At 43.6% G+C, this 23219-nt stretch overlaps 2 protein-coding genes across 2 annotated transcripts in view; both read right to left on the minus strand.

Annotated features, from left to right (window-relative positions):
* The window catches only part of tei (teiresias), a 118608-nt gene that overhangs the window by 48238 nt on the left and 47151 nt on the right, over positions 1-23219 (minus strand). The window lies entirely within an intron of this gene.
* On the minus strand, positions 19238-23206 carry LOC138926010 (axoneme-associated protein mst101(2)). The gene has a single exon (XM_070278163.1). The coding sequence runs from the start codon at positions 23204-23206 to the stop codon at positions 19319-19321; it is 3888 nt and encodes a 1295-aa protein (XP_070134264.1). The 3' UTR covers positions 19238-19318.

The raw sequence follows: 23219 nt of genomic DNA on the forward strand, positions 1-23219 counted from the left end.
TCGCCTTCGCCTGTCATCCTCTGCTCCCGGAATGGGCGTGGCCATGGGCGGATAAATCGAGTTTCGCTCGCCAATATTCAATTTTATAAATTGAAGCAAAGTGGAAGCAGACAAAAAACGAAATGTGGGCGAAGAAATTGAATTCGGGCTGGCGAAGGAAATAAAAAATTGTCGCAGCTGGGCGGGGGCAAACTTTTTCTTTTTCCACATGAGCTCGAAGGACAACCGTTTGATTAGCATCAGTGAGATATGAGATTTTGGCCAAACAATTAGGGGAATCCTTTAAGTCCCAGATAGGGGCTGTTGCAGAGTTCTAGCCCCCAGACTGTGGGTGTACAACTAATGCAAGAACTATAAATTCTCGAAACGGCAGGGCCATAAATTCCCGAAAAATTTGCATTTGCTGAGTTCACAAGCACAGTGATGCAAACCGAAAATGTGTCGCTAGAAACTGTACCCAGCAGCCAGCAAAAAGGGATATAATTTAGCCCCTAATGTCAGCTCTTTTAACTGATTGCTATTAAGGAACTGCAAAATGCTTGGCTCTGCAACAAACCCACTTGATATATTTCCCCGGAAAGCTCTACTATCCGGGATTAAGCTGCCGGCACTCGGGCAAGTTTTATGAACCAGATTCTGCCTGCCCGGGATCGGAATCGAAATCCAGCTAATATTAACGAATTGACCTCTCAGAGAACAGTTCGGGATGTTTGCTTCAAGGACCTGAAATTGAATCGATATCATCTTCTGGTATTACAGTTGGCTTAAAACTGATTACACGCCCACCCCTGGACGCCCTGACTTCTGGCAAGTTTACGCCCAAGTGCCAGAACACCTACACATGTATTACATATATATATTGCCTTATATATTCGTACTTATGCCAGGACAAAGTTTTTACTTCACACCCGAGCCAGGGAGCCGCAACTGAGAGCTGAGCAGCGAGAAACACTTTGAGCCACCATAAATCCCTACTCGGTTGCCCTGAAAAGCGCACAACAGCAACAACTGCTTGTGCTAAACTATGGCAAAAGTTTTCAGTTCAAATCAGTAAAAAGTCAAGTTTAGCATCCGAAGATGGAGCGTACAGTGTGCGTTAACAATATGGCATCGAAACCAAGTGGGAGAAATCAACGAAAACAGCCAGAGACTGAGACGGAGACAACACACACTCGTATACTCGCATGTAGATGACAGCGAGAAAAGCGCAGTGCTGACAAGGAGAATAAGGACACTGTCCGCCATCTTGTTTTGACCTGCTTTGCCTTTTGAGTTGGCCATGGTCTGCCAATTGCCAGAAATAGAATTGAATGCAGTTGTTGTCTGGCTTTCAAGATACAAAGGGATAAAACCTATTCTTGAGCTTCGTCTTCAATTAAAGTTCCAATTTTCCCTTTAAAAAGTGCATAAAGCTTAACACTTTTAAATATCTGTGATATTCTTCCAATATTTCACTTAGAAATGCCATTAATTCTTTCTTACAATCAAAATGGAATGGAAATTAATTTCATGTATAAACCAATTCGTATGGATGCACTCAGTCAGTCAGAAAGTAAAAGCGCAGAGAGCTCAGATAAATGCAGGAAGTATTGCCCGACTGGTACATGCCCCACCAAGTGGCAAGCATACATGAAGCCAGTATTTGTATTGCCCAAGTGGCAGGGTAGGGCCGGAGCAGGTGTAGTACTTGCTTTCACGCAAACAACAACCACCTACATAGTGTCCGCATGTCCGTCTGTCCGCATGTCCGTCTCTGTCCGTGTGTCCGGGAAATCGGATTTCCGTGGGTTAAGCGGACTGCTCGGCGGTCAGCTCCGGCGTTTGCCTTGGCTCTCCCAACTTTTCAACTTGTGCCAATCAAACAAGTTCAATAACGGTAATTAACAGTCCAACGCAAATGCAGTTGCAGTTTTGAGTGAGTGGGACGATGGGTGGGTCGATGGGTGGAGCCATGGGTGGAAGGACGGAAGCACAGTGGCTGCAATTTGCGAAAGTTCAAAGCTATTAGCATGTCGATGCCCCAACCTGAACACGGAACGCCACGCCACGCTATGCTACTGATTTCCCCCCTTTTTCCGCTTTTTCCTGCCTAATGATGAAACTGGCCGCCATCGGTTGGATGGCTATTAGCCATGGTCTAAAGGCTGAATCACTTTTTGGGAGGGAGAGTGGCCACTGGCCAGCTCGAAAAAGGCGACAGGCATTCATTTTTGCTGGCCAAACGGGATTGTCCAACTGTTGGACTCTTCGGGCCACTTGGCATGTCAGTTTTGATTGAACTTGATGGGCCTGCTGACTCTCTAATCTGATTTAATTGTGAATGATGTACGTACGCTACTCACATACTCACAGGGCAAAAATTTCCCTTAATGGGTATTAATGAAACGGGCTGCCGGGTGGAGAAGGATGCCAAAGGCATAAAAGGATGTGTGTACAAGAATTTTTCAAAGCCTTCTCTGAATAGATGCCCACAAAGGTAATCACAGTCCTTAGATTTCCCTTTTGATTTGATTTCCAGTCTTTGGCAAATGGGTAGACTAATAAGAATAATCCTTTAAGCCAAGTTAATCAATTCCAGCCATCAATCTTGCATATTCTTCGGCCGAGTTGCTGGCTTTCTTCATCATGTTTGGTCTAATAAACAGATAGTTTGCAATTGGCTGTTACTTGCTGTTTTGGCCGCCAGTGTGCCAGCGGATCTATCAATTTGTAACATTTTCAGGCCAATACACATGCACTCACACGACCGACCGTATTCACTTACCACTCCGACAAGGAAACGAGGACGTGCAACCTGACGACGGCCACGCCAGGCCCAAAGGGCAAGTGAAGCTGCGAGGGGCTCTGCCAGTGGGGCATGGTCTGGGGCATCGCCTTGCATCCGTTTCAGTCGAGTATCTTGCTTTTTCTTCCTCCTATATTTTTTTTTTTTTATTTTTTACACTTTTTTTTAAAGCAAAAGCAGCAGCAGTAGCAGCCACTTTGGCCACAGAACTTGAGCATGAGTGCAATCAAATGTATTACATTTTGTGCAACTTAAGCGTCGGCTGAAGTGCCGAAGACAGCTGGCAAGGAGGGAGTAACGAGGGGGAAACGACGGCAAAGGCAAAAGGCAGGGGCGTAAGGTATCAAGGATAAAAGGGGGCGGGGTATATCCGGTTCTGGGTGCAATGATTTCCGGCAAAGCTTGCATCAAGCCTGAGTCTGGATGAAAAACTAAGCAGATGAAGAGGGAGAGGCTTAAAGGAAGTTTACATTCACACACACACACACACACACTCGACACACACACACCAGGACTCTGTGGCGCCGTAAAGTATGCAACGTGCGCCATAAAAATGGGCCAAACAAGGAAATTGCTAGAAATGCATTTTGTGGCTTATGAGCCGTGAAGGGAAAGCGAGCGGAGCCAGCCGGGATCAGGGGCATCCTACCATCCTAGAGCCTGGGAAATCAATCGAGTTTGTTCGACAAATATCCGCTCAAATGGAAATTGACAGGAAAACGTGAAAGAGATATCCCAGGAACCCAGAAATGCAAGGGGAATCAGTCGGTGGCTCGGTCGGTCGGTGGCAATTAAAAGTCATTGCACAAAACGATTTTTAACCATGACAAATGCTGGCCCAATTGGCTGTAATGGCCTGATTGATGACGGGCTTTAACCGGCCATGATATGATTATCTAGCCATCCATGTTTGCTTAATAATCAATGGGGATCAGACTACTTGTATAAGGAAATCAAGCTCTATTTCCTTTGGCATTTCTTCCCTATCCTTTCAGTTTTTGCGAGCTTCACCCCGATTGTCCTTCCGTCTTTCAATCGGCTGTCATTGTCCTTGGCGTTTGTCAAACAAGGCAAAAAACTTGCTAAATTCTCCGCTCAAACAGCTCGAGCGTGAAAAAATTTGCGAAAGAGACATGGAGGTACAAAAAGAAAGAGACAGAATGGAAAGTTGGAAAGAGTAAAGTAAAGCAAAGAACTTTATACCTAAAAGGGATTTATTTGATGACTTGTCTAACTCGTGCCCTTCACTCTTCACACGACCCAGTCCCAGTCTCAGACCCAGACCCAGACCCAGACCACGCCCACTGCCGCCCTCCCCTCCTCTTTTGGCTGTGGCAGACTGTCCCGGCATGACGTAGCACTTTTACAAATGAAGTTCTGTAACTTTGCCTCCCCGGTCTGATTTGTCAAAGGGACGGGCGCCGGCGCCCAAAAGTGAAATGCGACAAAATGGAATGAAATTAAATGCATTTTGAAAAATGATAAAGCTCCAAAAGTCTGTTGGCCATCTTCCATAGTTTAAGCCCAGTCACAAGACAATGTTACTACTGACCTTCCGCTAAGGTTAAAGGGCGCAGAATGGACTGCAAACTTACCTGAAAGTAAAAAAAATTGAAAAGAGAAATTTATTTAATTGCAATCTTTTATAAAATTAAATCAATATTAAAGTAAAGAGACTCCGCCGCGAAAGTGATTAATTTTTTGTGCGGCTTGGCCATTTAATTATCTGTAAATTATTTCCACTGGTGCATTCTTCTTAATGTCTGCCGTTTTTCATTCGAAAAGGAAACTCACACATATAATGAAATCCCCCCTTGCTCGGAGACAGATAATGATTAAAACTAACGCTGACATCGTTGTCCACAAGCTGTTGCAACCGCAGGACGAGCAACAGGACCTGGAGCAGAGAGATGCGGATCGAGAAAAGGAAAAAACTAATTTGACAAAAGTTTTGCCCCGTCCACCCAAGGATGCCATCCTGTCGAATCCTCTCCGTGTGTGCGTTGTCCTTGTCTCTTGGTCAAAAATGCACCAGCAATACAAACATTTTCCCCATGTCTGTGTCTGTGCCAGTATCTAAGTGTGTGTTAGCCGCTGGCTTCGACTATTTCACAAAAGCGCATAATAATTTTCACAGGATATGAAAAAACTTTGAGTTGGCGCTTCCGTCGCTCGAAAACCTGCATCCCCCAGACATGTGTGAGTGTGTGGCCTGCGGCATGCCATTTGAATGCCACACCACTGCCCCACGCCCCGTTCGCTGCCCCTTTGCTGCCCCCCGGGCAGCCACCTCCCCCTGCCGTTGTTCTGTTGTTATAGTAATTGGACAAGTCACTGGCTAAAGTGGCGCCAGCAGCCAACTTGCCACCAACAATGGCTGCAACAACAACGATGCCACTTTTATTAACATTTTGCAGCGTGTGTGCCCTGCTTGTGCTGAAATTTGCTAATTGCTACTGTTGCCTTGTCTCATATTGGCGATCTGCTGTCGTATTTGGCAATTATTAATTGCTTTTTTAATTAAAAACATGAATTTCTGTCTTGTAGCTCGCCCGAAAATGTTGCCACACTGGCTTGAGGACATTTCGTGCGGTTTTCGACGGTGTACCCTTGGATGAAAAACGTCCTGTGACCCGTAGATTCTATATTTCACTATTTATTCTACTAGATTAACCCCATCAGTTAGTATTTGTGCGACTGTTACTGTTCGACTTGGTGTCATAAAGAATTATTCTTATAAAATGCAGAGAGAAAAATTTTGAACAAGCTTTAACTGCTTAAAGTCTTTAAATAAAATCTTTATGTTTTTTTTCTGCCACATATGTCCTATTTTTTTCCGTGTGGGTTTATCCTCCACATAAAACCTTATTCTTTTTTCCGCCGGCATAATGGCAGCAGATCTCTGGCCATAGAATTTTCCGAGACACGTAGATGGAGGTGATGCCGGCAGTCTCCAGTCAGGTGGCCAAGAAGGGGGCAATCGGGTGGCCCGGAACAGGGCCAAAGTGGGAGCATAACTCACGCTTTTCAGCACCAAAGTGCACTCAGTTCTGCTCCTAGTTCCCAGCTCCCAGCTCTATCTTTTCGCTAAGCCAATAATAAATTTCTGCAACAATTTTGTGCCAAAGCTGCAGTTTGTCAGCATTAGCCGGTGGGAGTCGCCTTCACCCGGAATTGGCCAGCCCAAGCCGATCGATTTTGGCCCTGATGTTGCCCCAAGGCGACACATTACAAGGCATGAATGTATTTATAATTAACTCGGCCCACTCATTGCCTCGAGAAAACAAACGAGCAACTCTTACTCTTACTATACGAGAACGCAAAAAAGAATGGGATGTTGGGAGATTACAACTTCGTTTTCCATCTCTTCTGTTCTGGCGTGTGTGCTGCATGACAAAAGTTTTTGGTAGTCAAATCTTGGCATGTTAAGTTGTAGCTAACTTTTTGTAAACTCTGGCAAATCTTTGACGGCAAAGCCGGAGAATGCCACAGCACTTTGGGGGCGAGTGAAGGATGTGGGCTGTGGGCGGGGCTCCTTTGTGGATGCGTGTAGAGCATTTAATTAATGCAATCAGACCAAAACTCCAGACAAAAGTCAACAGTGGTAGATTAAATTTGCCAACTCCCATTCGGGCTAAAGGATATTGTCATTCGGTAAATATCTGAATTTAAAACATATTTTATGGTAATCACAAAGACTGGGTTTTATGAATGCGTGTCCATCATCCAGATGATGTCACACTCGAAGGCTCAAAGGTCATTCGCGGCAGGAGCAGCACAACTCATAATCGAACACCCACACGCCAGTCATTAAGTACACACACGCACTGTTTGCTTGTCTTGGTGCAGGATAAATACAATTCTGAATGCCGCCATCGCCTGCCCACAACGTATTATCATTATACTCCATTCAACCGCAGCGGCATTTGCGGGACACGACATTTCGCGTCGGCGGATTTGGTCTCATCTACATGTAATCGCACACGAACAGATATAATATTTACTTCTCTAATTAATAGTCACGTACACCATGGCCATACATGGTGTGGGAGTGGGGGTACACACTCGCCAGATTTGAGTGGATTTAATTGGGCCCGAGGACGGGCTTTATGAGAACAAATGTTAGTCGTTTACCGAATAAAGTGGATCTTCGGGATTAAGTTTTGATTGGCTTGTAGTTGTGCTTGTGGGCTTCAATGATAAACAAGTATTACAGGGTTGGCCATTAGAAAAAATTCTAATTGATAAACTAACTATGATATACAGCCTCCACTTGCCGCTAATCTGATTTTTATTATCTTTCCCTGATTGTTTTGTCAGACAGCCGGACCATTGGATTTATGCTATTTTTTCCCCCCCTGAAAACAACAGGATGGAGTCCCCCAAAAATCGCTGGCTGGACAGCCATGGAACATCCTTTGGAATTTTGAAAATTCCTGTCTGGACGGGATTTCCTACCAGGACAACGCATAAATGCAGGCCGGCCCCCGTGCTGGCCATCCGCCCGATTATGCATGTCCCTTGTTTCATATTGATGATGTGGACGGTGGAAGGGGTACCCCCAGCATTTGGGCCTAGAAAATAAACCCCAAAAAATAGTTTTGGTTGCCAGGACTCCGGATTCCTCTCGCCTGGTTCCCTTTCCTTCCTTGCAACTGCAATCGAGTGCATAGTTTTTGCTTTTCGGTTTGGTTACGGGTTCAGATTTTTCGGCTGGAGTTTATTTTGCCTGGCCAATTTTTTTTCATCTTGCCAGTACCAGTACCAGGGAAAAAGGGAGGTCCAATACCATTTTGCCAATTGGCTGCACCCGTTTCCAGTATCTGTGTTTGTTTCTGGGTGCAGTGTGTGCCTGTGTGCGGGAGGAAATCCTGGGAAGCCTCTGCGTGAGCCGCCGCCAGCGATTGCCATTTTGGTTCTAATCAATTTTTTTGATTGCCAAATGCAAAGTTGGCTGATGGCGGCGGAGGCTTCCAAGCCGACTTACGCAACTTCCCCGGCTTCGGAAATCCCGAAAAACCACATACGAAAAAAATAGGAGTTCTGGTGGAAAACAAGCCTGCCACAACAGCCACACCGACTTGGTGGCTATGGAAATGAAATTGAATCGAAAAGGTAGACTCGGCCAGCTGTTGTCCAACTCAACGAATCACCGAATCATTTTTTTTTTTTTTGACCACATTTTCCAAGTCAAAATCTCCATCAGGCTCTTTATTCAATTATTCAATATTTGCATTTAATATATTTATTCGCCTCCGGGCTATTTAAACTCACTTTGATTTAATTAACAACCCGGTTCGGCCCCAACTTTTATCCGATTCGATTCAGGTTTTTCATCTTTGTTTGTTTATTCTCTTAATTTGCTGAAAATTTTTGCTAATTTTCTTTGTTTACTTTGGCGAGCTGTGCTCCATTTTCACTCCACAAAAACATATATACATTCTATACTACTATATATGTTCTTGGCATCTATTTATGTGCGTTTAATTGCAACTCATTAAGCATATTAATTAAATCGCCACATTTATGCAATAAAGCTGCGGCGAGAAAAGCGAAAAGAACAGGGTGAAAAAGGGTAAAAATGCATAAAAAAAAAACTGCAAAAAACTGAAAGAGAATTTGCCATATATTTCAATTTTCTGCGTAAAATATTCCATACACACAGCCACAAACAATGGCAGCAAATTAACATGGAAGAGCACAACTGGCAGCAAAAAAAAAGTCCGAACAGAACAAATATTTTATTTGCATATCGTAAAACAATGAAAAGAAGTAAGTGACTAAATCGGAGTGTTGCGAATTTTAGATACCTATTTTCAAGGTTTTTAAGGGATTATATCTAGAGTAACTCCCATTTGAAACTATGTATCAAAGTACCTCAACGACCATTAATAGCATTCATGAATGTTTTTTATTATTAAAATTCCTCAGTTGATTGGCATTAAGTAATGAGCTACTAACTTAATGCTATTAAAAAAGGCAACAGTTAAAATTAAATTAAAGCCCCTGAATGGAATTTAATTTGTTGACAGTTTGGACAATGAATAATGCGGCGTTATTGGGGTTCTCTACTAACACGTTGAATATCCTTCATAGAACTTGGAGATGTACTTGCACGACTATCAACAATGGAACCCGACACATGCAATTAGAAACTGTCAAAGCCAACAAATGAACTCGTTCCGATCATTCCATCCCCGAAAACTGACTGCCTTGTAATGCAAATCACGATGTCCTTGCGACTTGACAGCCCGGCTGACATTGAAAGGTGGCCGGGGAACCTGATGTGCAAAATTACCTTTATTAGCGCGAAAGTTGCAAGAGGGGCAGGGCGGTTGCCACGTGTTGCTTACATAATGCATCGGGTGTGGGTCAGGTGAGGGTGTACTTTTCAGGGCACACATTCGGGATTAGTTAGACCGAAGGTGAGGGAGAGTGGAACGTTGGCCATTAAGCATAAAATTGAGTTGCACAACGCGCACGGAAACGGCAAAGCATTTAATATGGAGGATTTTCCGGGCTTATGGAGCAGCACCAACGCCACCACCATTACCAGTTTCTGGCCAGAGGATGTCCTTTGCATGGATGACACTCTGATTTATCCCAGCTTGATTTATGGTTGTCTGGGCATAAATGATCAAATTAAGAACCCGAACCCGTTTCAAGGGTTAGAACGAGGTTTTTTCGCTTTTCGGTTGAAAAATCATTCATTCTGGAAAATAAGTCTTTAAAGGAGTGTCTGGAAAGAGGATGTTCAATTTGCCAAGGCAAATACGAATGCCATTGTCAGGGCATTGCAATCCGGCCGTAAAAAAATATTAAAATTTTCTATAAATATCTCTGTCCGCCACAGAGTGTGTGCATTGCTTTCGCGGCGAAATTTATAGCTTATTTATATAACAATAAAAAGAACTACATACAGAAACGAACAATCACTGGAATAACAACACACCAGACACAGGACTGTCGCACGGCTAAAAGGACGAAAAAAAGGGACAAAAGACAAAAAATATATGCAGAAAAAAAGGAGTAAGGAAACTCATATAAAATATTATGCATGTGCATTGTGACTGTCTGCGTGGGCATACAAATTAAACAAGATGCAATGTCCTGTGGTGTTCCTTTATCCTGCCACGCCCATTCGCCTCTGAGGGCGTGTCCACTCTGTCTGCCTCTGCCTCCATTAAAAAATGAACAACAGCTGGTAAAAAGCAAAAGCAAAAGGAGGTCCTGCCCCCCAGATTGGTGAGATTTTTTATTTATTGACGAATAATAGTGGCATTCATTTTTTACCTTCGAATTTGGCACTTAAATTAAATTATTAAAGAGGCCAAAGCCGTGGCATAAACGTGCTAAATAATTTAATAAATATTTTCAAGATCAACTAGGGAGGGGAACCCAAACTGTCATTAAAGTTGCAACACTTAACGATGTGTAAAAAATAGTTGCAGCATCCGTGGCAATAATATTTTATTGATTAACAACTGTATGATTTATATACAAATTTATATTGAAAACTAAATCTTTGATCATGCTTTAATTCTTCGTTTTCTGTTGATTTCACAATTTTTTGCGACGTCCTTTTTTTTGTGGTTCTCTGGTGCTTTGACTCTGCTTTTGTCACATTTATTGCACTGGCATTGTTGGCATTTTGCAAATTAAACGGATTTCCGCCAAAGGCCATTTCCGCCTCCACCGTCCCCCATTCACCTCCATTCAGTGGGAAAAGGCATTTCAAAGAGATTGCACTTTTTACTAACCACCCGCGTTGCCCAGCCTCGCCTCGCCTCGCCTCGGTTCGATTCGGTTCGATTCCTACTTTTGTAGCGATCTATTTTATTCAATTTTATTTTATTTTGTGAATTTTTCCCCCATTCTGACAAATGTTTTTCTTTGTTTTTTATGCTTTTCGCGACCGGTTTTATGGTAATAAGAGCAGAATAGAGAGGAATGTGAAAATGCTTGTTACGCTTGTTTATGACTCTTGGTTATTTTTATTTATTTATGTTTTTTAGTGGAGTGGATGCGTTTAACAATATCGTTCTTTGAGCTTTTTTCAAATGGCATATTTTCCTTTTATTGTGCGTCATTTTTCGAGACAGGTTATGCTTTAGACTTTTCAACTCGATGCTTTCTGCTTCGGTCGGCACAAAATGTTCAATTGTTGATTATTTTTTTGCCATTTAGCAGCGAAAACTTGTTGATAACTTAATTAAGAGTCGTGATTGCGCTTATTGTTTTTTTGATTTGGCGCTGCCTGGTCACATTTTAATTTATGTCGCTTGTTAATTAAGCATATTAGACACCAATGAACTGGAAATGGCAATTAGCTGGCGCGAATTGATTTACAGATATGTACGAGTATGTCAAGCAAAAAAATGCCAAATAAGCCAATGGAGCTGGCATAATTATGAAAATAATGTAATTACCATAAATGTGGATTGGGAATAATTCACAAATGCCAATGCTATTGAAGTTGAGGTCCTGCAGGAATCGTTAAATTATTATTCAGGCAATCGAATGCCAGCAACAAATTTAAATATCAACCGACAGCTTAGAAAACTCCTCGTCTTGGCCTGACCTTGCCTGTATCCTTTTAGATCTCCTGGAAACACCCAACACCTGACGACCGTTTGCTCATTAACATATTGAATTTTAATGCCATGTCGACAGAGTCCTCCCTCCCCCACAAACCACAGAAGGCATAGACTGGGCCAAACCTGGCCAAACATCCCCCGAACGAGCCACAAAAATTCTAAACTACTTTTGTTTGGAATTTGCATTCCGCGCTCGACAGCCCAAAGAAATTGCTGCGGCGCAGGACTCGAGTATGCCCGGGAAAGGGATCTGGGAGGATGGAGAGGTCCATCTGCATATTTTTCTGAGTTGAGCTGAGCTGCGGAAAGCATGATTAAATGGCTGCCAACGCTCTCAATAATGACGTCAAAAAGTATTTGCATTCAAATTACGATGAAAAGTTCGGCCAAAAATTCCAAATATACAGATGAATTTTTGATTTCGGCCTGGAAATTGATTTTTAACGAGACGTTTGAGTCCCAGAATCATCTGGATGAGCTCATTACGCATCCCGGCCAGACAAGAATCACGACTTTGAAGTTCATTAGGCCAAAGGAATGGCTTGAGATTTCCCAGAAGCTGTGAAGCTGGAACGTATATTTAATTTATGCGCCACGACAGCGACAATGGCGAGTTGTGTCAATAATTTATCGATGTTCGCCAGAGCCACGCCCAAACCCCTTTGCCAGACATAAATCTAAATGCAACACCCCATAAATTTTGGCCGACAAGTGTCTAGTTAAACAGGCCACAGGGAAAGCCGCGAGTGGGAGTATATTTAAGCCACCAGGGAGTAGGGATACCCCCAAAATTGTGACCCATTTTTGGGCCAAAAACTTGGCTCCACAATTTGTCAGTTGGTCATTTTGCACATTAGAAATGTGAGGGCTGAAAAAAAAAATAGATGGGAGTGTCCATCCAGCTCTGTATTTTTTTCAAACTGCTCTGAAAAATAATAAATCATGTGCGCATAACACAGAGAGTGGTTGGAATGTCTGGCGCCAGGAAAGTTCTGTTTTTCTTCGCCTGTCCATTGTCCTTAAGCCTGGCAGGGCACTTCTTCTTCGGTTCTTCTGACACAGTTTTCAATTTGTGGCATCGGGTTTTTGGCACCGAACTCCGTTCTGAATAATTGCCGCAAAATAGTATAAATCAAGTGAGGCTCTAATTGCGGTTGCTGCCCAGGTGATTAATTAAACCACAAAGCAGGTGCAACTCAACTAAACTCAACTCTCTCTCTCTCACTCTAGCTGGGCTAGTCATTCAATTTAAATATCATAATTTTGGCAGAACTGCAGGCCGTAGGAGCTCAAAATTAAACAACCATTAAGGGGGCTAAGTGAGCACCAGGACTTCAATGGAACAAGTGACTGACAGTCGGTCTGTCAGAGGGATAATTATCCCATTTTGGCTTTTGTGTGTCCTGCTGCTCCGGCTCCGGCTTCGGCTGCTGCTCTTGTTGCTGTTGTGGCTTGGGTTAGCAGTGCGGAAATTGAATTTTAGGTAATTTCGTTGCATGTCATTAGGTGCAATTATGTAATAACAGACTGCAACCAAGTGTTGATCAATGCACTGCTCCCCGGGATGTACAAACACGCCACCCACTCTCCCAGCCGTATGATAATTACCCACTATGGGTAATCAAGTTTATATTTGCGGTCTAGCTGGAATATATATTTGACTTGTCTCGCTTTTTCCAGACAATATTTGTCTTGAATTTAACAAATAAACCAATAAATATCCACGCCAATTACTCGAAAATTGATGTCCGTCCTTATCTTGAGTTCCTGGCCAAAAATTAATTTGTTCGTTTAGGCTTCTCGGTCAACCAAAAATCACTGACCCGTTTCTGGGGCGACCTCAAACGAAATGGTTCGAACTTCCTGCGCACATTTCTCAACTTATTAATTTTCCATTAAATGTTTCAAGCAATTTAACCCGAACAAGCCACCGAAACGAGAACCAATGCAAAAATTATCAACACGTTCCGCTTATTAACTGCCAGCACATAAATAAGGAAAATGTCCTGCTAACCCTGCGACCCGAAATCCTTTCGGAAATCTGTCGCAATTGTTTGAATTATGCCCGAAGGGTGGCAGAAGGGTTCTTTGGCATCCAGGCAAAATATTGTGAAAATATTTCCGGCTAAGCATTGAAAATCATTTGAGAAAACATTTTCGGTTCTAATATTTTGCAAAAGGCTCTGGTCCTGTTTCTTAGTGCGTAAATTTTATGCAGGAAGGGGGGCAGGATCAGACGTATGGTAGAAGCGTAGGGATGTGTAAGCGTAGGGGATTCATCATGATGAGTCTGATTCTGGTTTTTGGGTTTCTCTGTATTTGTGCTCTGATTTAGATTTATGCATGATGATTTGCTTTAAAGCGGAAGCCAGCAGAAAGAGATAAGGATTTTCTGGGCCACATATCCTGGATGCCCGGGGAGTCCTTGGCCGGGTAGACATAGCGCCTCAAAAAGCTGCCATCAGCTAGCAGCCAGCTGCGCCACTTGAAGCAATTTATGAAGCATTTTACTTACTTAGCTGCTGATTTACTTCCAGCACAGCCAGCCATCCAGCCGGCACACATTCTGTCTCTTTTCCATCCTCTATACCACTCTCTTTCCCATTGTTCTCAACCTCCGTTCGAGGACCTTCTTCCCAGCCAAGCACATGTGTTTGCGATTTTTCTATGAATATGAAATAAGTCCTTCCTTCGCATGTGCGTAAATAAACAAACGGAGAAGCAAATGCCGTGGCAGCAGTGAGAATGCCATCCAGGACTCCCTGACTCCTGCGAGTCCTGCGATCGAGTGTTTACCCAAGGCGTTGCCAGCTACGAATGGCATACAGAAAAGCATACTTTATGGTTTGTCGGGGATATAACGAAATTTAATGTGCATTTTATGCAAAAACTGAACCGGAAGACGGGTTCTGGATTTCAATAAATCGTTTCAGATTAATCCCAAAAATACTCATCAAGGTCAATGTGACTTTAAGGCCAATTGGTGACCAGACAACACTGTATCCTATGTATCCTATGAGCCTGCACAGCTAGCAGAGTCCTTTTCGTAGTTTGGCGCCATTGGATTAATCATAATTGCTCAAAGCCGGGAGGAAACAGCCAGGACCTGGCTTCGTTAGAGCATCTGCCGGCGTCTGGCCTTGTATCGTTGTCTATCCAATGATTTGCCAATTTCGTCTGGCGCTGTCTGTTTGGCTTGTTTACATAAAAATATTGCCAAGACGAAGCACGACAAACGATGGCGATGACGATGACTGGATGTCGAAGTGGGTGTGGGTGAGGGCGTGAGTCAGGGCGTGAGTATCCCAAGAAAAACATAATGAGGCAGACAAGCTAGAACGGGGAAAAAGGCGGCAGACAGCCAGACTTTTCTGGCTTTGCAGTTTCTGGCGAATGCAAGTGGTATTGAAAAAAAAGAAAAACAGAAAACCCAGCCAGACAAAGTGGCAAATAGACGTAAATGCGTGACTTTCACTTTGATGTTAAACCAGAAGAGGTGGAGCATTTCAGTGGGTTTCAATCCCAGACAACTGTCGATTTGACCAGAGCTAGTTCTTCACCCCAGCAGAGTGGTGTCCTGTTTGCATAGACGGGGCACGTGCCGATTTGCCGGGACTCCCCTGTTGGATCAGAATCCGAGTGCAGCTGAAAAAGCTGCGAAGTAAGCAATCAGCAATGTTTTTCCTGTCCAGGATGAACTCGAGTGGAACGAGGTGTCCGAACTCTGTCTGTCTCTGTGGTGGGGAAGTGAACAAGACATTAAGCAGACTCGAGGGAATGGCTTTTGAAAAATGCTGCAACACCCAGCAATCTGGAACTTGGAACCTAACTCTGCCACCTGACCAAAGCAAGCAAACATTTCACATTCAGCCGCCGCCGGCCAAAGGCAAGTCAAATGCAGAAAGTTTTTTGGTGAAATCTGGGCATGCTAGTTGCACTTTAGAGGTGACACACCTCGAGGCGTTGCAGCGACCAGGAAAGCCAGAAAGGAAGCTAGGACATGGAAATGTTTGTCAGAGCGACAGGCACAGGCTTATCAGCCTGCCAAGGCAGTCCTTAAAATGAAATGAGGAGCAGCACCCACAGCCGCAGGACATGTGTGAGAAGCAGTAATCAGAAGCAAAACTCTTAAAGATAATGAAGTGTAAGAACTAGAACTTTTGAAAATTATTTCCGCGTATTTGGAAGTCTTAAGAAAGACTGTCTGCATTGAAAGTTTCTCCGGCCAAATTGTGTGTAAATACTTAAAAAGTCGTTAGAGATGGTCAACAGCGACGTGGTCACCCACCCACTCACAAACGGAGACAGAGACAGCGAAGGAGACTCAGCGAAGTGAAAGGCTTTTAATGAGCCACTCCTTTGGCTCCGATGTCGACGTCATCATCATTAAAAATATGCAAGCTGCGATTCCGATGATTGATTGGGTTCTGTTTGCTCTGGCAGCTGCCATTAAATGCGCCTGGAAGCGCGGAGCCATAAATTTGCTTAATCAAACTATTTAGCCATCCTTGTGGATGTCACGCAGCGGAAGTCAGGCTGCTGTTGCCACGGCTTCGGCATTCCGGCTGCATGTGAATCGTTGAGAGCAATATGGTGGGGCGCCTCCGTAACGGGCGACTCACATGTGTTGCATGCTTTTAGGCGCTGCTCAGACGACACACATAATCCTAATTAATTGCCGGCATCGGCATCAGCATTCAGGACTCAGAGGAGCAGCAGCAGGACTCAGAGCCCGGACTCAGGACTCAGGGCTCAGGAGTCGAGGCATCAGTGGACCAGCAGGGGAGGGGCAGCGAATGCGCTCCGGCAGGTGCATGTGAGCACTTCGTGCGCGCCATTTAGTTAGCGAGTGTGCCTGCACTGAGAGAATCTAGTGAAAAGCAGGAAAATTAAAAAAATATATATATATCTTATAAAAACTATACTCTAACATAAAACTTAAAAAGATAAGACTTATGCTTCACATTTCTAAACTTTTAAATATTCTTTAAAATATTCTCCTATATATTTTTTTCTAGTGCACTCCTCGTTTAACCCCTTCTCCCCTTCAATGTTTGCCATGCCAGTGCGCCATTATTTCCTTTTGATTTGCTTTGGCTGCAAAAGTCGTGGCGTGTTGAATGGCGTCCTAGCGCGGGGCAAGCGACGCATTTCATGCACTCGGCTGAGCTTTCGAGTTGCTTAACGCGTTTGATGTTTGATGGTGGCTCAGATGTGTAGCCCCCTCCCAGCCCACTGTCTTCTCCATAAAGTTTAATGCATACTGCGAGTGTGACAGCCAGGCGGGCCTAGAAAACATCCTCCACACAGTACAGAAAGCCGTTGTGGCAACAAGGCGACAATCCACCGGGGAGACTCTTTTCTTATTTTTGGATTCGGCCAAGTGATGTGAAAACCCGCTGTCAGCCGATGGATAATTGGGTTTCACCAGCCGACCACCAAGCTTTAATTTGGCTCAGACATCGGAGAGACCGCAGAATCTGCAATTGAGCTGCCCGCTCCTTGCCAAATGGAAACACGAGAGAAAAATGGCAAAAGTTTTCCACGGAAATCGAGAGAATGGGCCACCCATTAAACAAGCCACAATAATCGATGCCGGGCGTCGAACGTCGAAGGACTCGGTTGCCTGGCTAATTTTCTTTCTTTTTCGGCCGAGAGTGGGAGTCCGAGGAAAAGGTGGCCCGAAAGGCTTAGCTTATGGACATGGAAAAAGGGACGACAGACTGTTCCGGATTGCTGGCCCCGAAGAACGCAACACAATTTTAATTAGTTTGGAAAAGTATTTTAATTTTTGCAATTTGAGTGCCACACGGTGGCCCAAGCGGCTCCAAGAAGACCAAAATCTTGGGACAACTGGGGAATCGGAAGCAGGACTGTGGGAGCTGGAATCTCTCCCTGCGGCTGGCTGTGATGGCCCCGAATTATTTTCAAATTCCACTCTTTAATGATTATTAACATTATTAGTTGTAATGAGCGACGTCGGCAGAGGGCGTTTTAAAGTTCGCCATTGAGGCGTGGCAAATGGCAACCGAATTCGCCGGCCATTCAAAGTGCGTTTCATACAAAAAGCGATCCAGAAATGGAAAAAAAAGAGGAGAGTCTCCAGGAAAAAAAGAAAGTCAAGCCAACAGCTAGCAGAGAAAGTTGAAAAAGTTTTGAGAAATTTTTGCAATTATTTTTCTGTTTTAATGCTATAGTAGTGGATACAGCTCCTTCTTTTTTTTATGATTATTTTTTTGTTTGTTATTTTTGTTTGTTTTATTTTCTACGCTGCACGTTCTACGCTTTCGAACAAAAAACTTTGTTTAAACTATGTGGCCGGCCGGGTTGGCTGCGGAATGGTACGGTTGGCCGGACGGACTTCGGCTAAGGCTATACGGAGAGCTATAGCCATCCGGCTGGCTCGACGGACTCGACTGACTGGCCAGTTTAGCGGTTGTGTCGGGCACGCTGGAAAGTATGCTTTGATTTTTGGCCCCTCTCATTGCGTGGAATGCAGTGTTCGAATTGTTTGGGCCATGGTTTTTGTGTGTGGCCTGGACTATACATACATACATATAAATTTTATTTTTGGATATGCCAAAGTTTTCAAATTAAAGGCACAAGCTTTGACCGAAAGTTTTGCGGTTTTTGTGGGCGTCTCTATTCCGTGATTAGTGATTGAGCTTGCTCCTTCGAGGTACTTACCTAAAAATAGACAAGAACAAATTGGGAAAAAAGTGTTAATTAAAGTTGTTGAATTCTCCGGAATGTGCTTTGAGCTTAAGATCAAGTTTTGTAAAGGAAAAAGGAATACTGGCTTATGTTTTAGGATTTTAAAGTTGGTATTCGGGCAAAAAAGGCATATTGCATAGTTCAATCAACCCTTAGATAGATATACATAACCATGGCTTTATAAAAGCAACAATCTGTTTTGGCCAACCAGAGACAGAATCTACTTATCAAACCCATTTTCGGCTTGAATTCCCCAGGCATCTCTGATAGCTATCGAAAAATAAGAGTCTGCTGTGCTGTGAGCCCGAACTTAATTACACACATCTCATTTGCCGCACACAAAAACAACACCCGAATGTGCCACACGGGACCCGACGACCCCAGGCCCCCACTCTCAGGTCCCCCGTTGTCTGGCCCGGCCTGGAAAATATTGGGTGGAAATGTGAAAATGTGGAAATAGGAGCCCGAAAAGAGACAGCGGCCAACGACGACACATGACAAACAACAGAAGCTGAAGCTGGAGCTGTAGATGAAACTGAAACAACAACCAAGGAACCAGTCAGCCATGGCCCCAGCTCAGACTTTTGTTTATATGTCATAAAAATTACTCATACGTTAATAATTTAAACGGATGGCTGTTGATGATGGCCAGCCGGGGGGCGACTGGGAGCCATGGCATCGGGCAACGGGCATCGCCCATCGGCCATGGGGCATCTGTAAATTTACTTTGCCAATATGAAAGCAAAGGCTAACTTGGAATCAATACGAAATGAAAACCAAATAAGGAACGGCTGCCCCACCACATCCTGCCTATGTCTGATGTCCCTGATCAAACACAAGACCATCACCTCAAGCTTGTTTGCTCTCCGATGCCCGATAAGTTTCGTTATCGTTTTGGAAAATTCATAGCCAAGGCAGTGACAGACGAGGAAATATGTATATTCATTATTTCATCAATAAAACAGGGCCATCAATATTGTGAGATGTCTATTGTTTGCATTGTCAGTTCATACCTAAGATACAGTCTTGAGCAAATACTGAATCAAAATATATTCATTTCATAATATTTTTCAATAGACAAGAGAATGAAAATCGTATACGATTACCACAAAATAGATTTTTTATTTAGTTTTAATTCGAATTTAATTTTTTTTACTATTTTAGGTAAAACAATGAATTTTTCTAAACGTTGGCATTGAGCGTTTTTCGAAGCATTTTCGGACTAATCCTGAGACTCGTCGTCGGAACTCTCGCGACCTAATGTAGCATAGGGCCACCCCAAGGACGAATATCTGGCGGATTCGTTTTTGGTGTGGCCTCTTCTGCTAAAAGTGGTCGACGGAAAGATCCCGTCGAGCCAGTAAACCCTCAAGTTCCCGTTGATACTCAGCGGCTTTAGCCGTGGCAGTATCTGGCGTAAAAAGATGTTCGGCCCCAGCAGAGGAATCCTACAGCGCTCGGGGCTTTGTATGATGCCATGGCAATAGCCAGGGCAAAGGATATTTTCAATTAGAGGAGGAAAGCCGATTAAAGGCTTTCGTAGAACCCTTCTTCTGAGCCGGGGCAGAGGATCGCATAGGGCGTCCAACAGCCCGCGACACGAGTGCGCCTCGCTGGTTAGGCCCGATGTCTGGAAAATGCCGTCCAGGCTCTGGAACTTCACCATGTTATTCTCCTTAGGACCTGCACACTTTGGCTGGGCCTTGCCAGCCTGGGCGTCCTTTTCCTTTTGCCGTTTCAGCCAACTTTTAATTTCCTCACTCTCGTGCTGGCTCAGCGCCACACCACCGACATTCTTTGTATTTCGGTCAACCTCCTCCCACCATCTCCGAAGTTCTCCCATTAAGCGTTTCTCCTGCATTTGCGATTCTTTGTAGATCTCCGGAAAATCATTGTCCTTGTTCCTTATCCCTAGAGCTGCGGTCGTTGGTTTTTGTTCAGGCACCTTATATTTTTCCATGTGGGTTTCCTCTATGCTCCCCTTTCTTAATTCTTCTTTGGAAAATTTCTTATATTCCTCTTGTTCCTCTTCTGCACAGTTTTTCTTAAATTCTTCTTTGTATTTAATTGCAGCTTGGATACATTTCAATTTGAATTCTTTTTCGGCGCGTTTCTTTTTTTCTTCATCATCGCATTTATTTTTCAATTCTTCTTTGGCACACTCCTCTTTCTTCTCCCGTTCGGCACATTTCTTCGTCAATTCTTCTTTACCTCTCTTATTTTTCAATTCTTTTTCAGCACTTTTGTGCTTCAGAGCAGCTTGAATACATTTAATTTTGAATTCCTTTTCGGAGCCTTTCTTTTTTTTCTCTTCTTCGGAGAGCTTTGCTTCGTTTTCTTCAAATTTTTCAGCCATTTTCTTTTTTTCCTCTTTGGCACCTTCCGGTTTTAGCTTTTCTGGTTCTTCCTTGGGGCACTTCTTTTTTAAACTTGCTTCAATGTTCTTCTTTCTCAGTTCATCTGCCTCATGTTGATTAGAAATTTGCTTTCTTTTATCTATCTCTTCGCATTTCTTTTTTAGTTTCGCTTCGAAGCATTTTAGCGTCAATTGTGTCTCTACCTTTTTTCTTTCTTCTTCGTCTGCTGCGCATTTCTTCTTCAACTCTTCATCGGTAAGCTTTTTCATATTCTTTTCTTTGAAGCGTTTCTTCTTCAAGTCTTCCTCAGTGCATTGCTTCTTCAACTCTTCGCCGGCACATTTCTTCTTCAGTTCTTCCTCGGCGCATTTCTTTTTCAATTCTTCCTCGGCACATTTCTTCTTCAACGCTACCTCGCCACACTTCTTCTTCAATTCTTTCTCGGCACATTTCTTTTTCAGCTCTACCTCGGCACATTTTTTCTTCAATTCTTCCTCGGCAAATTTCTTTTTCAAGTCTTTCTCAGCACATTTCTTCTTCAATTCTTCCTCGGCACATTTCTTCTTCAACTCTTTTTCTGCACATTTCTTCTTAGTAGCCGAATCCTGTTTCTCCTTTATCTTGATCGTAGTATTCTGAGTAAAACCGAGTGGCGTTGGTTCTTTCTGCTTAGGAGACACGGAACGTTCTGAGCTTTTCAACTTTCGAATTTTGTCTCTAAGAAAACCTTCCACCATTTTCTTCCTCTGATATTCTTTTGCATTTATTTTTTGAAGTGCCTCCCTCCAAAATTTTCGTTCGCTCACTCCTTTGTCTTCTGACTCTTTAATCTTTTTCCGAAGAAGTTCACATTGTTCTTTAAGCTTCGCTTTCTCATATTTTCTTTTCAGTTCGGCTTCTTTCTTTCTCAGGACTCTAACTTCTTCATTTTCCTCTTCAATAAAATTGCTGTCTTCCAAAGCCCCTTTACATTTTTTTCTCATAGCTTCTAATGCACAACGTCTTTTCATTTCCATTTCTACAGGACTTCGTTTTCTGAGGACTTCCCTTGAACCGGCGTTGGGTCCAGGACTTTTCGAAAAGGTCGAGTGCGATCTCCTTTCGAATTCGCTTTTTAAGGCCTCGCACTGCCTGATTATGTTGTCAACCTGCAGCGCCAAGTATTGTGAAGGTGGTTTGTTTATTTTTTGAGAAGAATATAGTTTGGCTTGGGTTCTGGTGTAGGACGAAGACCTTTCGGGGCTTTTTATAATTGAGAGTTTCTCCTTGCCATCGATTATCTTATCGGAACATTTCGTAACTGCAACAGCGTCTGTTGACTGAACGGCGGAATGATCCTCTTCCCTGTTCTTAGGACCTTTTTCCTCTTTTTCTAGTTTTCCCAGGACCAGACTAATGCATTTGCCCACCAAGTCCGCTATTTGAATCTGAAGCTTTTCACATCTTTCTAGTTTTCCATTGAATTCTGCTATATCTATTTTTTGTTTTCCACTATTTGATGAATCGACTTCACAGTTGGGAGTTTGTGGAGGATCATTGTCATAGCATTGAATCTTATCCGCAGTAGCCGTATCGGATTTAGGCCAATAACGTTGGTATTTTACTTGGTAATTATACTTGTAGGGATGCTTGTTTTCTTTATTTATAACTTCAGAGCAGTCAGACTTGGAGCTCTGATCAGAATCCAGTTCCTGAGCTTGGAATTGCGCTTTGATTAAATTTTCACATCCCTCCGAGTTGTTCATAGCTTCTCTGTTCTTCTCCCTAACGTAATCCACCAATCTGTCTAATTCAAGTTGCTTTCTTGTCTCGAATCGCTGAAGCTTGGGCCTTTTGATGTTTGGTCTTGGCTCTTCTTGTGATTCATAGGTTCGGAGGTCTTCGACACTTCTGGGACTGGGGTTGATCAATGATTCATCCTTTATACGCCTAGGTCTTGTTACAGATGAATTCTGTTCATACATATCCTTGTATTTGGAAGTAACATCGTTCTCCACCTGTTGGAGTCTTTGTTGATCGGCAACTTTTCCTTCGCGCAGTTGCTCCACTATCTCATTGGACTTTTCCCGGAGCATGCTTATAAAATTATTTAGAGTGAACTTTGGCTCCTCACAATCAAAGTACAGATCGCTGTCATCCGTATGTGCTCTGGATGGACGTTCTTCGTGGCCTTTTTTGGAAACAGTTTCGTTGAGGTTTTTTCTTTCGATAGAGCATTCTGGACCATTCTGCATTAGCTCCTCTAATCGCTTGCTTACGTTTTTGTGAGTTTCGTGCTTTTTGGGTCTGGGCCGTGGCCGCCATTTGTTGCACAAACAATTCTTTCGCTTATCCATGCAGGTTTCCATGGTGTCCCTCTTGCTTTCCTTATGGTACAACTTACCCTTTCGGCTCAAGAGGCAGACTGAAATGTTCTTGGGACCCGGAGGTCCCTTGTCACTCAGTCCGCGAACTTGACCGACAAGGCAAATGCGCTCCTGGACTTGTCTGACTTGCTTACTCACGAAAGATGGACCCGGCTGGTTCACATCTGTGTACAGGATGTCACAGGACATTGGGGGGTCAAACTGCAGCGCACCGAGAGTAGGTCTATCTTTTTCGATCCACTTGATTTGACCTCGAAGGAAGCTCGGACCAAAGAACGAAGCTCTGGATGTGTATCGTTGACAACTGGAGGCGGCCTGTATGAGAGGAGTAGGACGGGGGAAGGCCAGCAGACACTGCATCTGCCTGCCGATGCACCGGCGGAGCATGCCGAGCGGTGAC

This window comes from Drosophila bipectinata, chromosome 2R (assembly GCF_030179905.1).
Source record: "Drosophila bipectinata strain 14024-0381.07 chromosome 2R, DbipHiC1v2, whole genome shotgun sequence".
NCBI classification, from domain to species: domain Eukaryota; kingdom Metazoa; phylum Arthropoda; class Insecta; order Diptera; family Drosophilidae; genus Drosophila; species Drosophila bipectinata.